Source organism: Thamnophis sirtalis, unplaced genomic scaffold, assembly GCF_051295495.1.
Source record: "Thamnophis sirtalis isolate CommonGarterSnake01/CBP01778 unplaced genomic scaffold, rThaSir2_p1.2 scaffold_6, whole genome shotgun sequence".
NCBI lineage: Eukaryota > Metazoa > Chordata > Lepidosauria > Squamata > Natricidae > Thamnophis > Thamnophis sirtalis.
The window spans coordinates 122,918,167-122,932,679 of NW_028261386.1; the positions used below are offsets into that span (position 1 = coordinate 122,918,167).

General features: G+C 38.4%; 1 protein-coding gene across 31 annotated transcripts in view; it reads right to left on the bottom strand.

Annotated features, from left to right (window-relative positions):
- Positions 1–14,513, bottom strand: part of RIMS1 (regulating synaptic membrane exocytosis 1) — a 324,358-nt gene that overhangs the window by 118,611 nt on the left and 191,234 nt on the right. For 24 of the 31 annotated variants that reach the window (XM_087718871.1, XM_087718872.1, XM_087718869.1 and 21 more), the window contains 3 exons: positions 7,767–7,834; positions 4,584–4,694; positions 1,288–1,387 (listed from right to left, as the gene is read on the bottom strand). In XM_087718871.1, coding sequence (XP_087574997.1) covers positions 1,288–1,387; positions 4,584–4,694; positions 7,767–7,834 — 279 coding nt within the window. Of the gene's footprint in view, positions 1–1,287; positions 1,388–4,583; positions 4,695–7,766; positions 7,835–12,519; positions 12,692–14,513 lie in introns of those variants that run through there. The other 7 variants (XM_087718895.1, XM_087718894.1, XM_087718898.1 and 4 more) reach the window with 5 other exon arrangements.

Sequence of the window (14,513 nt, forward strand, 5' to 3'; positions counted from 1 at the left end):
AGCTGATGAGAGCTAAATAGCTTGAAATAGATCTATACTAGTCTTCCTTTATTTATTTATCAGCACAAATAAAAACACAAATATAACAAAGGCAACAGTAAAAATATTGGGTTTCTGTCTGGATGGACTCTTGTGACGAGCCTAATGACAGAGAGTGGAAGTGTGACCTTCCTCCAACACTTGGGCATACCAGGGGTTGTGACTTTAAGTATATACCTCCCACCCTGGCTGGCTGATAAAAGGAGTCGTTCTCTGTAGCTCAAATGGTTAACTCCCTGCCTGGGAGGCAATAGAGCACAGGTTCGAATCCCAGTAAGGATATGGCTAGCTGATGAGAGCTAAATAGCTTGAAATAGATCTATACTAGTCTTCCTTTATTTATTTATCAGCACAAATAAAAACACAAATATAACAAAGGCAACAGTAAAAATATTGGGTTTCTGTCTGGATGGACTCTTGTGACGAGCCTAATGACAGAGAGTGGAAGTGTGACCTTCCTCCAACACTTGGGCATACCAGGGGTTGTGACTTTAAGTATATACCTCCCACCCTGGCTGGCTGATAAAAGGAGTCGTTCTCTGTAGCTCAAATGGTTAACTCCCTGCCTGGGAGGCAATAGAGCACAGGTTCGAATCCCAGTAAGGATATGGCTAGCTGATGAGAGCTAAATAGCTTGAAATAGATCTATACTAGTCTTCCTTTATTTATTTATCAGCACAAATAAAAACATATATATATATATATATATATATATATATATATATATATATATATATATATATATATATATATATATATACACACACACACACACACACACACACACACACATATATACATACAAAGAGTCTCGTGCATGTTTTTTTCATATGAAGTTTATGGAAATTAGAATTAGAATTAAGGTTTTGTTTTGTTCACATAAACTGGAGTCTTATCAATATTTAGATTAGATAGGGTTTTTTTCAGTTCTTTATACCATTCTTTCAGATATAACTGAGATCTGTATACTTTTGAGAGACATAGTAACTTTATATATTATAAAAATAGTTTTAGCATATGCAAATTTTACTTTGGGTATAGAATATTTCCAAGAGTCCATCCAATAAACATATATTTTAACCAAAAATAACTAAGTTCAGCTGAAATAGATAACCTTTACCTTGAGCCCATTAGGTTGAAATATTTACAGAGGGAACAATACACTGAAACTGCAAATGTAGTACATGACAGTAGCATTATATAGATTTTGAGAATATTAAGACAAAATCATTCCCATAACTGAGATACCTGCTCTTAGGTGTCCCACCACATCAGCCAAGCTACCTTTCTTTACTTTGGTAATGAAGGCACCAAGTCGTCCAAAATCGGTCATTTTTCCTCCTACAACCTGAAAATACATATATGCCACCTTTCAGAATTCCAAACTGCATTTTAACTAAAATGGGAATCTACATTCAGTTCAATGCCTTTTATCTACATAACCACAGAAACCTTGCGTCTTTCAGAGGGAAATAATTGCTTCTGCAAAGTTGATACTTCATATGATTTTTTAAGAGATCCATAGTCATGTGACTATTTAAACTTGCAAAAAAAAAATCAGCTTGATCATCCTTACTGTTGCATAATTGAAAAGCACGTCTTCTTGAAGAAGTGGAGCTTACCTGTTTTACTTCAATTCGTCAATCTGGGAAAATGGTTTATTTGTTGCAAACATTTAATTACCAAAACAGGTAATGTTTCTGTTGGTTTTTAACCTTATGTTTATTGCCCAGAGTTGCAGCTGATAAGCTGGGAAACCATCGAAATCACGGGTGTCAAACTTGATCGCATCACGTAACGTATCATGATGTATCGTGACATTTTTTGCCTCTGCGGAGCCAGGGTGGGTTGGTGGGTGTGGCCTGCGCGTATGCATTTGGTCCACGGGCCACCAGTTTGACACCCGTGATCAACAGGAAGCATGTTCACAGTAGGGGAGTTTCCTGGCTTTTTATGTATGACAGCTTGCCTGACCTATCTTACTTAAAGTTGTATGTGTGCCTGTTTCTGATTGGCCTACCCACTTGATTTGGCTGCACTGTTTCATCTTAAGAATGTTCCTTTCTATTGTTTTGATTCTCACTGGTTCCCACTGATATGCATATAGATTGTTGGATATGTGATAGGGAGGGAAGGAGAATATGCTCTGGGCCTTTGCTTTCTTTTTAAAATAGTTGTATACTAGGATAGTCTCTCCGTGTCTGCTAATAGTTGATGTATAAGAACAGCAAACTATTATGAATTTTCCTGCATTTTTTTATTTGGCTTGATGTAAAATACTTAAGAGTTTTCCAATTGAATTTATGGTTCAATTTGTCTATGTGTCATGAAATTAAATAATTTATATCATGTCTTCTGGCTGGTTCCTGGTGTTCACATATGTATTCTGCTAATCTTCTGATAGTGACTTTAATAATCTTTACTTGGTATGTTGTAAACAATTCCTGTTGTGCCTTTTGTAGTTATTGGATTTAGCAATAGCAATAGCAGTTAGACTTATATACCGCTTCATAGGGCTTTCAGCCCTCTCTAAGTGGTTTACAGAGTCAGCATATCGCCCCCACAGTCTGGGTCCTCATTTCACCCACCTCGGAAGGATGGAAGGCTGAGTCAACCTTGAGCCGGTGAGATTAGAACCGCTGAACTGCAGATAACAGTCAGCTGAAGTGGCCTACAGTACTGCACCCTAACCACTGCGCCACCTCGGCTCCCAAATTTAGGGATTGTTTAAGAGAGATTGCAGAGATTGCTGCTGTGGTGTTTGCATACAGTATCTTCTAATTTGTTTATGTATCTATCTATCAAATTGAAAGTAAATGGTGTGGCAAAGGTCTATCAATCCCATGATTCTAGCTTTTTCCAGTTTTATATTCTTGGCTAGATTTGATGCTTTAAAGCTTCAATCAATAGTCTACCAGTGTAGGATGTATGTAGGCAAGAATGTTGCAATGTCAAATTAGACTGTGATTTCATCTTTCACAATTGTTAAGCCTTTGATTTTCTCAGGGCATTAAAGTTGCATGTTCTATGAGCTATCGAGTTATTTGGTGAGTTCTCCGGTTAGGTTGTATGTTTGGGTCCCTGGTAAGAACCCAACTAAATGGAGCAGTATGTTTGCAAGAATTAAAACTAAGCCCAGTGAACATTACAATCCTAAATTTAATCATTAGCCCTAAGAACCAGTGGTGGGATTCAGCCAGTTCGCACCTATTTGGAAGAACCGGTTGTTAACTTCCTAAGCAATTCGGAGAATCGGTTATTGGAAGAAATCTCATTTTGATTTTTCCACTTTACAGGGCTAATCCTGTAAGGAAGGCAGCAAGGAAACATTCTGGTGTTGTTTCTAGCCTAATGTTTATTGCCCTGCTTTCAGAAACTGCCTCTCCCGTTAACCCTTATTACATTGTAACAGCTAAGGCGAAGTGTCCATTGGCGTGAGTGACATTGAGTGGGCCACACCCACCCAGTCACATGACCACTGAGCCACACTACCCAGCTGTTCATTAGGGCAGAGAACCGGTTGTTAAATTATTTGAATCCCACCACTGCTAAGAACCTTCTTCACTATTGAGTTCCATTGCTTTTCAGGGCCGAAGTTTAAGGAACACAGCAACAGAAAGTTAATTTCCCTAAAGTTTTTAACCTGCAGTATGGTTGACTCCAAAGGTAAAACATACCTATATTGATATATTCTTTTTTCAGGATGGTACAGAATAAGGCTAATTATTATTCATACTTCCTACCGTTCTTTGCAGGACCTAAAGGACATTATTTAATGACTGATACAGAAATTTAGCCCATTCTATCAACTCTTCTTAGAGTCAAAGTTCAAACCACTTGGGTAAGGATCTAGAAAGGCAGCAAAGAGAAACCATTGGTTCTTGAGTCAGCCCATGAACAATCAGAAGCATGAAGCATTCAGTGTGATTGGCTATTAAAAATGCAAGATATACCCCTGGTAGGGTATATGTAGTATTCCTCCTACATCACAAGAAATCTGGAATTTAGTTATACATATATGTATATACTTCTAAAAACTAGGAATTCATGGAGGGGAAAAAACCTGATTGGTTACTAACCTAACTGTAGGCTATCTCTGAATTATAAATACATTTGTATCTACCCCAAGTACTCTGAAGAGGCAGAACTCCAGAAAAGATCACATTTTTGTATCAGCTTCAATTTAATATTTAACCCAAATGCTAAGCAATTATTAACTAATGTACCGTTCAATTCAAATCCAATTGCATGGAACTGAACAATGCATTGTACGATAACTTAACCTCAATGTTTGGGTAATACTGTACCTAGAGCCACAAACTGGGAAAATACAATTTAGCCATGCATATTGTGTGAACTCAACTTTAAAAATTAATAAGCTTAACTTTAACTTCTGCTTCTTCTTTTTAATCTCAAGGTGGCACTTGAATGATAGAATACTTTAAAACCTTGCTTTAGAAAAAGTCTCAATTTCAACCAAAGGTCAGTTTTCTTACAAAAGATTCATGGAAATTAGTTTACAGTATAGTTTCGAAGGCACTTACTTTGAGTCCCAGTATTGCACCTGATTCTTTTGGCATAGTTGTTCTTTTGTTGAGAATAACACGCCCAATTAGCCGATCTCCCTCTTTAGATGGTTGCCAAGTTACAGGATGCTATTGCATACAAATACAGGAAAACAAATGAATTTGAGAAATTGTTTTTCCGGTAAAGATTTTGGATCTCTATTTTTATAGTGATCACCTATTCTTATTACTTGCACTCATTATTTAAGTGGATTGTTATCTCCAGAATTAAAAGAAACTGCATTATGTTTAACAACCAAAAAATGAAAATCATATTTAACAACTTGCAACTTAATAAGTTTGGTTTGGTTTGGTTTGGTTTATTAGATTTATATGCCGCCCTTCTCCCAAGGACTCAGGGCAGCGTACAACATTAAAAGAAACACATAATACAAAAGTTTTTTAAAAAATTAAATAGAATATTCCAAACAAACCCAATTAGAATTAACAATAACATTTTTTTAAAAAAAATCAAATTAAAATTAACAATGATCAATAATGTATTTTGTTTTGTTCAGGCCAGGCTGGCTTGCTGGGAAAGCCAACTTTTTAGGGCGCATCGGAAGGACCAGAGGTCAGGGATTATACGAAGCTCCGGGGGCAGCTCATTCCAGAGGGAAGGCGCTCCCACAGAGAAGGCTCTCCCCCCTGGGGGTCGCTAGCCGACACTGTCTGGCCGACGGCACCCTGAGGAGGCCAACTCTGTGGGATCGCACTGGACGGTGGGAGGCTACCGGTGGCAGTAGGTGGTCTCGCAGGTATCCTGGGCCTAAGCCATGGAGTGCTTTAAAGGTCATAATTAGTACCTTGAATCACACCCGGAAAACAACCGACAACCAGTGCAGGCTGCCTAAAAGGGGTGTAACATGGGAGCACCTAGGTGCCCCCATGATAACCCGCGCAGCCGCATTCTGGACCAGCTGAAGCCTCCGGGTGCTCTTCAAGGGCAGCCCCATGTAGAGAGCGAAGTATATTTCAGGCTCACAAAAGACATCTTTAACAAGACAAATTCCAGAGATCCCTATTACAGCAAAGTGTACAGCACACACACACACAAATGCACGGACTTGAATGAAACCCAATTCCTTTCGTTTTTAGTAAGGAAATTTATGGGAGACAATACCATTCCATCGTCAACCAGGTTAAGTAGCAGGGAAGAAATTTATTTAATGCTTTGTTCATTGAATCTCCACATGGCTCAGAAAGAAATGGATCTAAACTCATTTCAGAATTGTGGAGTGTAAATCTTCTAGTAGGTGCAGTAAGTAACCAGAGAGCACAGTTACATTTAATTTGCAGGAGCTGGAAGTCTTGTTTGATTCTTTTTATAGTATTTTTTTCCTGAGGCTCAATCTTTGGATGAACCTACCCACAGTCCTTTTTCCTCTGAACCAGTGTGTTCTCTTATTGTTGTTTGTTTTCTAATTATGAAAATACTTTATAAAGATCTTTTGGTTGCCAGTTTTCAGTATGTTTTGTGGATTACAACATAACTCAGAAAGTCTATACCTTTGCAAGTTACCAGTTACTGAGCTTAAATTTCTGTCAAATTTCACCAGTTAAATGAAAAGTTCATTTAAAAGTTCATTCATTGATCTTCTTCTGAGTTTGCCTCTAAATCCATCTCTGGAGAGCAGAAAGAAGGTATTAGAGGTCAAATCTGCTGTACCAGCAGGACTGTTCTAGTAACATAAAAGCAGGCTCAGAAAGAAGTGAAATTTACAAAACTGAACCATTGAATTATGGGTTCCACCACAAAACCGTGCTCAACTAAACCGCGCCTGACTAAACCACGTCGCTGACGTCATCCACAGGGCGACAATAGCGCGGAGACAGAAGCACGCTGTAAACCCTAAACCTAAAATTAACCCCTAAACCTAAACCTAACCCCCCTAAACCTAATCCTAAACCTAACCCTAAACCTAACCCTTAACCTAACCCTAAACCTAACCCTAAACCTAACCCTTAACCTAACCCAAAACCTAATCCTAACCCTTAACCTAACCCTAACCCTAACCCTAACCCTAACCCTTAACCTAACCCTAAACCTAACCCTAACCCTTAACCTAACCCTAAACCTAACCCTAAACCTAACCCTTACCTTAAGTTGAATCGGCTTGCTTTCAAAGCACTATTTAAAGCGCCCTTCTTTCTCCGCGCTGGCTGTTGTCGCCCTGTTGATGACGTCAGCGACGCGGTTTAATCAGGCGCGGTTTAGTCGACCCGAGACGGGTCACGGAATTATGAAGAAACAAGGCTTAATCCTATATCCATCCAACCATCCACCCGCCCACCCACCTATCTACCTACCTACCATTGAAAAACTTAATAGAAAATAGTACATAATTTGGATTTGAATTTGGCTTGGAGAAATATATGGGACACACCTTTATGATGTTTACCCCAATATACAAGTAGTTCTCAATTTACAACAGCTCTTCATTCAAAGTTACAATGGCACTAAAAAAAGTGACTTATGATCATTTTTCACACTTATGACCATTGCAGCATCCCCATGGTCAAATGATTTACATTTGGATGCTTGAAAACTTATGATTGTAGTGTCTCGGAGTCATGCAATCCCCTCTTGCAATCTTCTGACAAACGAAGTCAATGTGAGAAAACCAGATTCACTTAACATCCTTGTTACTAATTTAAAAACTGTACACAGTGATTCACCTAACAAATGTTACAAGGAAAGTCATAAACTGGGGCAAAACTCATCAACAAATAACAAATTTCTCGCTTAGCAACATACATTTTGGGCTCAATTGTGGTTGTAAGTTGAGGACTACCTGTATTTCATTCTGCTTTTGTATATATGTTTACTACAGGCAATGGACCCTTTGCTGCAATAAATAGCAGCATCCTATAAACTTCTTCTTGCAATTCTTACTCTTGAGTAAGTGGGATTCTTCAAGAGGATCTGGAATCAGTTAAAACTATTTCCTTCACTTTCACTATTATGAACTTCGCTTGAAGACTTCTATAAACAGAATGCATTACTCCAATGATGGAAAACACCCTAAGATCCAATGTTTATAAATATTTCTTATATGGGTTACATTGAAAACAATGGACTTTAAAATGGCTATGAAACAATGTTATTCTTTAATTGAAACTAACAAAACAATGGGGTAAGGAGGGGGGGAGATTTCTTACCGAGCTAATAGGGGATGTATCTCTAGTGTGCCATGTGGCAGGATCCAACCAGTAATAATCCAAGTCACCTGGAAGAATTATAAACAGAAATAAATATATATTCTCTCTTATTAAGAAAAATATACGAATGAATAAATTACATCTACGTCCAGAAATATAACGTAAAATTTTTGTAAGAAAAGCATTAAATATATAGTGATCCTTTTAAATACAGAGCAATTTATTGTAAAGTACATAATATGAAAATACTAGGCACTTTACATTACATATAAGCTATTTGAATTTTACCGTCCAAATTTTGAAAATCTGTATGAATGCACTAATATTTTATAAGGCACACTAAATGCATGTACTGCAAATATATAGGGTATTGGATCTAAGATGAAGTTAGTTCTACATAATTTCTTTAAACTCATAGAAAACCATGATTAATTATCCCATTAATTTAAACACAATTTAAACAGTATTAATTTCCATAGCAAATCCTGTAATTATCTGCTCAAAAGTACTTCTTACTGGTTCTTACTTCAAGGGCATTTAATTCTAAAATGAAAGGTATAAATTAGCACCTTGAATCTACATTAAGATTTGAATAATTATTATGAAAAAAACATAATAAATTTTTATCCCACAACACCATAATTCTTCATATGGCTTTCAAATTACTAATGATAACTGAAGAACATCTAACAGAAATGACAATAATAATTAGTATTTAATATGTATTGCTAAGTAATGAAAAGACACTAACAAAACTGTGTGTGATATATATATCGAATTATTTAATTGAATAGATATTAGACTATGAATTGGATCAGATGATGCGTAGTTGTAAAAAGTAGAAAGAAAAAAGGATTACGATGAAGACTAGAGTATTAGCAATAACAATAGCAGTTAGACTTATATACCGCTTTATAGGGCTTTCAGCCCTCTCTAAGCAGTTTACAGAGTCAGCATATCGCCCCCACAATCTGGGTCCTCATTTTACCCACCTCGGAAGGATGGAAGGCTGAGTCAACCCTGAGCCGGTGAGATTTGAACTGCTGAACTAGCAGTCAGCTGAAGTGGCCTGCAGTACTGCACTCTACCCACTGCGCCACCTCGGCTCTTATAGTATTATAGATCTGTCAGTGTATTAAGCAATAAAAATAAATAAATTAACTGCAACAGTCAACTGAGTCTCTTAAGAATAGAAATTCAATATACAAGTTTCTGCTAAATCCAGAAATTCCTTTTTGTTTTTTTAAAAAATGGTGGCAATTGTATACACGTTTACCTGGAGGTGGTTCCATTTAAACAAATAGAAAAGTACCCTTTTTTTAACTTGAGGAATTTCATGATTATATAATGCTTCGTTCTAATTATGTCTTAGAGGTTTTTAATATCTTGCCTTATTATATATTGCTCAATTGCTGTGGGGGTGCAGATTTTATAAATAAATTAATAGTTCTGTGCAGGTACTTGTAGATATGCACTATTACTGTTAATTAAGTATGACATAAGTTTTGCACTGTTGTTTCAGTAGTTAATTAATGCAGGCTGTGCAATCTTCACATCACTATGAATGACAGCAGGTGTGATGAACCCGGAGTGGGATGGAACTCATCAAATGACTCATTTGTGTGTTGTCACTGGGATGGGAGTTAATGTTCTTTATTTTTATTTTTTCTATACTTGTGTTTTTACTGCTTGTAGGCCACCTAGAGTTGCTATGAGCAAGTAGCGGCTATGTAAATTTTCTAAATAAATAAATCAATACCAGGTTTTGAACTTATTATATAATAAAAGCCACTATCCTTTCATTCTATCTCCACCTATGTTCCAATAATCACAATAATACAAAAGAACTTTATAGGGCTGAAATACAGAATATATAGTTCACCATTTTTCATACATTATTATTATTATCGCTGCTGCTGCTGCTGCTATTACACTGCTATTTCATTGTCATGCTCTTTATTTAAATATTTAATATACTGCAAGTGTAGAATAAGTAAACAGTGATTTAAGAACTAGAATGGACTTTAAAAAGGTAATGTATGAGGCTTTGGGAAGGCTGAGTTGTTGCAGAAACTGACAGGCTTTAGACTTCTCAGGATACAGGAAAAGTTTATTTGGCAGCCAGGTTCAGAAAGCTAGCCCACGGCTTAGCATTGCAATAACCTGAATAATCTGAATAACCTTCATTATCGAAGCACACATTCTTATACATTCTCAAAAGCATTGCAACACGGAAATACTTAACACATTTCTTAGTGGTTACCTTGAGGAGAAAGCCTTATAAGGAGATGGGGTCTTACTTCTCCTTTTGTTTATGGAGTACGTGTCATTAACGAACTTTAATTGAACCTTGGACTTTTGACATAGGCTTTTGACATAGGCTTTTGACATAGGGACATCTTGTGGTTAGGCACTGGCTTTCTGTTTCTTTTGCAAGCTCCAACTCTGTCTATGTGGCTTTTAATATAGAAGTAAAGGGGCTCTAAGAGGCTGTCCAGCCTGACCCAGTAGGTTTCACACTTAATGTCCAAATCTCTCTTTACGTCTGCTTTAGAGTGAGGGCTTGGGGAGGCCAGGTGAAGCTTTGGGGAAGCTGAATGAGGCTTTTGGGGAGGGTGAATAATACGCCTTTGAACAGCCTTCTAGAAGTCTTGCAACTGCTTCAACCAGCACACCTTGTCAGCATTTGGGAGGAAGAAGAGGGCAAAGGTCACCTCGGATGGCGAGAGGTGACAAAGTTAGGCAATGTCAATGAAGTATAGGGCGGCCAAAGGGCCAGACATGGGAGAGGAGATAGGTCTCATACGGTGCATAGGCATGATTCATTGCAATGTGGAGAAAGAGAAAGGTCATTTCAAAACTACACGTTGATCATAAATTTATCCTTAACATCCTCCTGCAAATTACCGTGAGCTACAGGAGACTAAAACAGCGCATGCAGGGAGGATGCAACCCTTCTTTAAAATTAGTCCCAGATGAAAAACTGTTTTATCAAATAAAAATGCACGCAGAAAACTGTAACCTGAGGGCGATGGGAAAGACGGAAAAAAAACCTGACTTTGACAAGTGAACTTTCAATTTTCCAGATAACTCTTGGGCCCGTTTCTTTCCATTCACATCATTTAAAAGCACACACAAATCAGTCAGTCCCCTTGAAAGTTTTAGATGCCGACTCTGCAGAATCATTATCTAGTCTGTTTTCCTTTTTGAATATGTAAGAGCGAGAGTTATTATGCAGCAAACATGCTAACTCTTGACATCTTAAGGTGAATCGGTGTTGCCGTCCAACTAGCTAACTAATATTAACTAACCAGAAGGGGGAGACCTTACCAGTTTAATCTTTGGTCTCCTGAACACTGCTTCCTGGCAGTAGCATCAAGGGACCATGAGCAACACCACACAAGCATCTATTGGTAAAACCAGATCCAATTTATCGGAAACAACAACAACAGAACGGGTCAAATTGCACCAATAACAATAAAGAGCACCAGAATGATAAAGTCTTGAGATACACACTGTAAGTGAATAAGGTATTTCTTTTATCTGTTCAGTCCACATTAAACTTCTACCATAGGGTTATTGATGCCTTTTGACATTTGACATTATTGACATTTTATAAAATATTTGGTTCAGACCTTAATCTAAGAGACTTTATCCTTGTCTTGGTCTGACATGAAAGTCTCCTACTTGGCACAGAGGTGTGTGCTATATGCTTTTTAAGTTTTGATTTAAACAGGAAAGAAAATCACATATAATCTTCTGCAACCAAATGAAATTTACAGATAATATTCTGTAAATATTAAAGTTCAAACCTGTCATATCTCCCAAGGCACCTGAATTCCTTTAAGGACAGACATTTGTCCAAATAAGATGCACACAATTAATACTTTAAAAATAATATCTAAATAACTGACCACTGTTATATGATTAATTTCTCAATCCTCATCCTTTTATATTTTCTATATAGAAATATTATTACTTCACCATTTTTACTATACTAACTAAAGTGGGTTTGACTAGGATCAGGTATCCATCCCGATCTTCATGACTTTAAACTATTGCATACAGGGCCAACTAACAAATATATTAATATCTCCACAAAGCATATACAAAATAGAAACAAGATCAATTGAACATGCTGCATAAAAAGATTTTGCAAAAGTATACTGCATTAGAATATGCAGACTGCAGACTGCAGACTGATATTTGAATGAAAGCTATGAAATTTACTAATCACAATGAATCAAGAAAATCTGGATACCTGAACTCTCTTTTGTCTAAACAGATCTGTTAAAAATAATATCCGAATTGTTTTATATCCCTGGCCATCAAAACTTCTGAAATTTCTAATTTCATTAACATGCAAAATCATATCTCTACATAATCAACATTTGCACTGATCCAGAATTGCATTTATAGGCAGGTTATTTTTATAATTATGTACACATATACATATACACACCAGTATTTATGCTGGAAGAACACATTGAAAGTCAAACAATTTTTGTTTTTAAAATGCACATAAAAGAAATCCGGAACATTCAGAATGAAAGGGACCCTCAAGAACAAAATGGTTTGGTGATTCATATATATGTATATATACACAAACATACACACGCACACACATATAAAAATAAACAGTGCTTTGACTTCATTGCAAAGACCATCCCTTTCCAAAACTCAAAAGTTATTGACAATAATATTTTACAGATATCCCCACAGCCTTTCAATCCAAGAGGGACCACATGATTACCTGTCCCTGGATGCAAGGAATGGAGAAGAAACTGAAGGAAACCAGCAAACATAGCAGCATCAGCTCACAGTGCCTTAATAAGCAGAACCAGCTCTGAGCAGGTTGCTGAATTCCAGCCTCAGACTGTAGCAAAACCATAATCGCAAGGGTGCGGGGAAACACCCAGAACCGAATCAGCACAAAGTGAGTCTGTACAGAAGCCCTTGTCTCCTCTAGTCCTTGTCTCCTGAGCTTGTGCCAAAGGATTCTGCAATGTCAAACACTCTACAAGACTAACATCAATTAGGGCCATCGGAGCACCTGCCATAAATACAAATCTCTGCAGTGTAGAGTGAGCACTTATTACTGCAATCATCCATACACAGTCCACGCAGCGCTAAAAAGAGGCTCGCTGCCTATGGAGCATCTTTAATCATTTTCAGAGGCTCCCATTAAGGATCTCGCGAAGCCATTTGTTTCATTGCAGAAACTGGAAAATGCTTTATCTGCTTGGGGTCTGAAACACAGGCAGCATACAATGCAAAAGATCTTACCCCACCTTGCCAACACTGAAACCAGTTTTTGCCTCCCCCCTATTAAGTTCACTTGGGCTGAAATTAACACCGTCCAAGCATCAAATAAAATTTACAGGCATTCATTCAGTTACCATTGTGTTTCCTGAACTGCATCAAGAAGACCTGCTGTCTCTGTGAAATTCTCTTTGGGACTGTCAGTTCGGAAAAGCTAAGTCTGCAAAAATGGACCAGACTATAAGCAAGTGAATGACAGATGCCTTCCCAGGTACTTATTTATTTATTAGATTTTTATCCTGCCTGCATTACTTTTTTTTATAAGTAACTCTAAGTGGCAAACATAACTAATACTCATTATTCCTCCTATTTCCTCACAATAACAACCCTGTGACTGATCCAAAGTCACCTACACAACTTTCATGCCTAAAGTCGGATTAGAACTCACAGTCTCCTGGTTTCTAGGCCAGAACTTTCCTCCTAGACCAAACTGACTCTCTTATCCAAGGCAGGCACAGATTTAACAAAGAGCCGAGGTGGCGCAGTGGTTAGGGTGCAGGCCACTTCAGCTGACTGTTATCTGCAGTTCAGCGGTTCTAATCTCACCGGCTCAAGGTTGACTCAGCCTTCCATCCTTCCAAGGTGGGTGAAATGAGGACCCAGACTGTGGGGGCGATATGCTGACTCTGTAAACCGCTTAGAGAGGGCTGAAAGCCCTATGAAGCGGTATATAAGTCTAACTGCTATTAACTCTGGAACAATCCAGCCCTTCAAAATTTCACGCGCAAAGTCAGGTGATCAGTAAGAGCTGTAAGGAAACTTGGCAGCAGTGGTGAAATTCACTTACCTTCCCTACCAGTTTGCAAATGTGAGCACACGCGCCGCGTCTGCGCACCCCCTTCTGCATATGCGCAGTGCTCACGCATGCTGTTAAGGTGGATGGGCGAAGCCTCCCGCAGCCACCGCTACCGGTTCACCCGAACCAGAGAGAACCGGCTGAATCCCACCACTGATGGCAGCCTTTGTTGCTTTATCCAACTGACCTAAGGCTCCCTAGATGTGCTGCATTTCATCTTCTAGACCCAACACATCTTTAAGGTTCCAGACTAAAAGCAGATGAGAGGATCTAGGTCAGTGGTCAGCAACCTTAAACACTCAAAAAGCCCAAAGGTCCTAACCGGAAACCCCCCGTTCAATTCTGGAGCCGACCGGAAGTCCAGTTTCCCCACCATAGAGTCTCTTCCTAGCGCAGCATCCTTTTTCCTCTACCTGTCCTAGCTGAAAGCCCTATCAATTGTGGAGCTGATCAAAAAACCTGCCCCTTGCCATAGAGTCTCTTCCTGGCATGCCCTGCTTCCCTCCCCCACCCCAAACTGGAATCAAAATTGTGGTGCCGACTGATGACAGGGAGCCACCGTAGAGGGATGAAAGAGCCACCTGCGGCTGCAGAGCCGGGGGTTACTAACCCCTGATCTAAGTATTAGA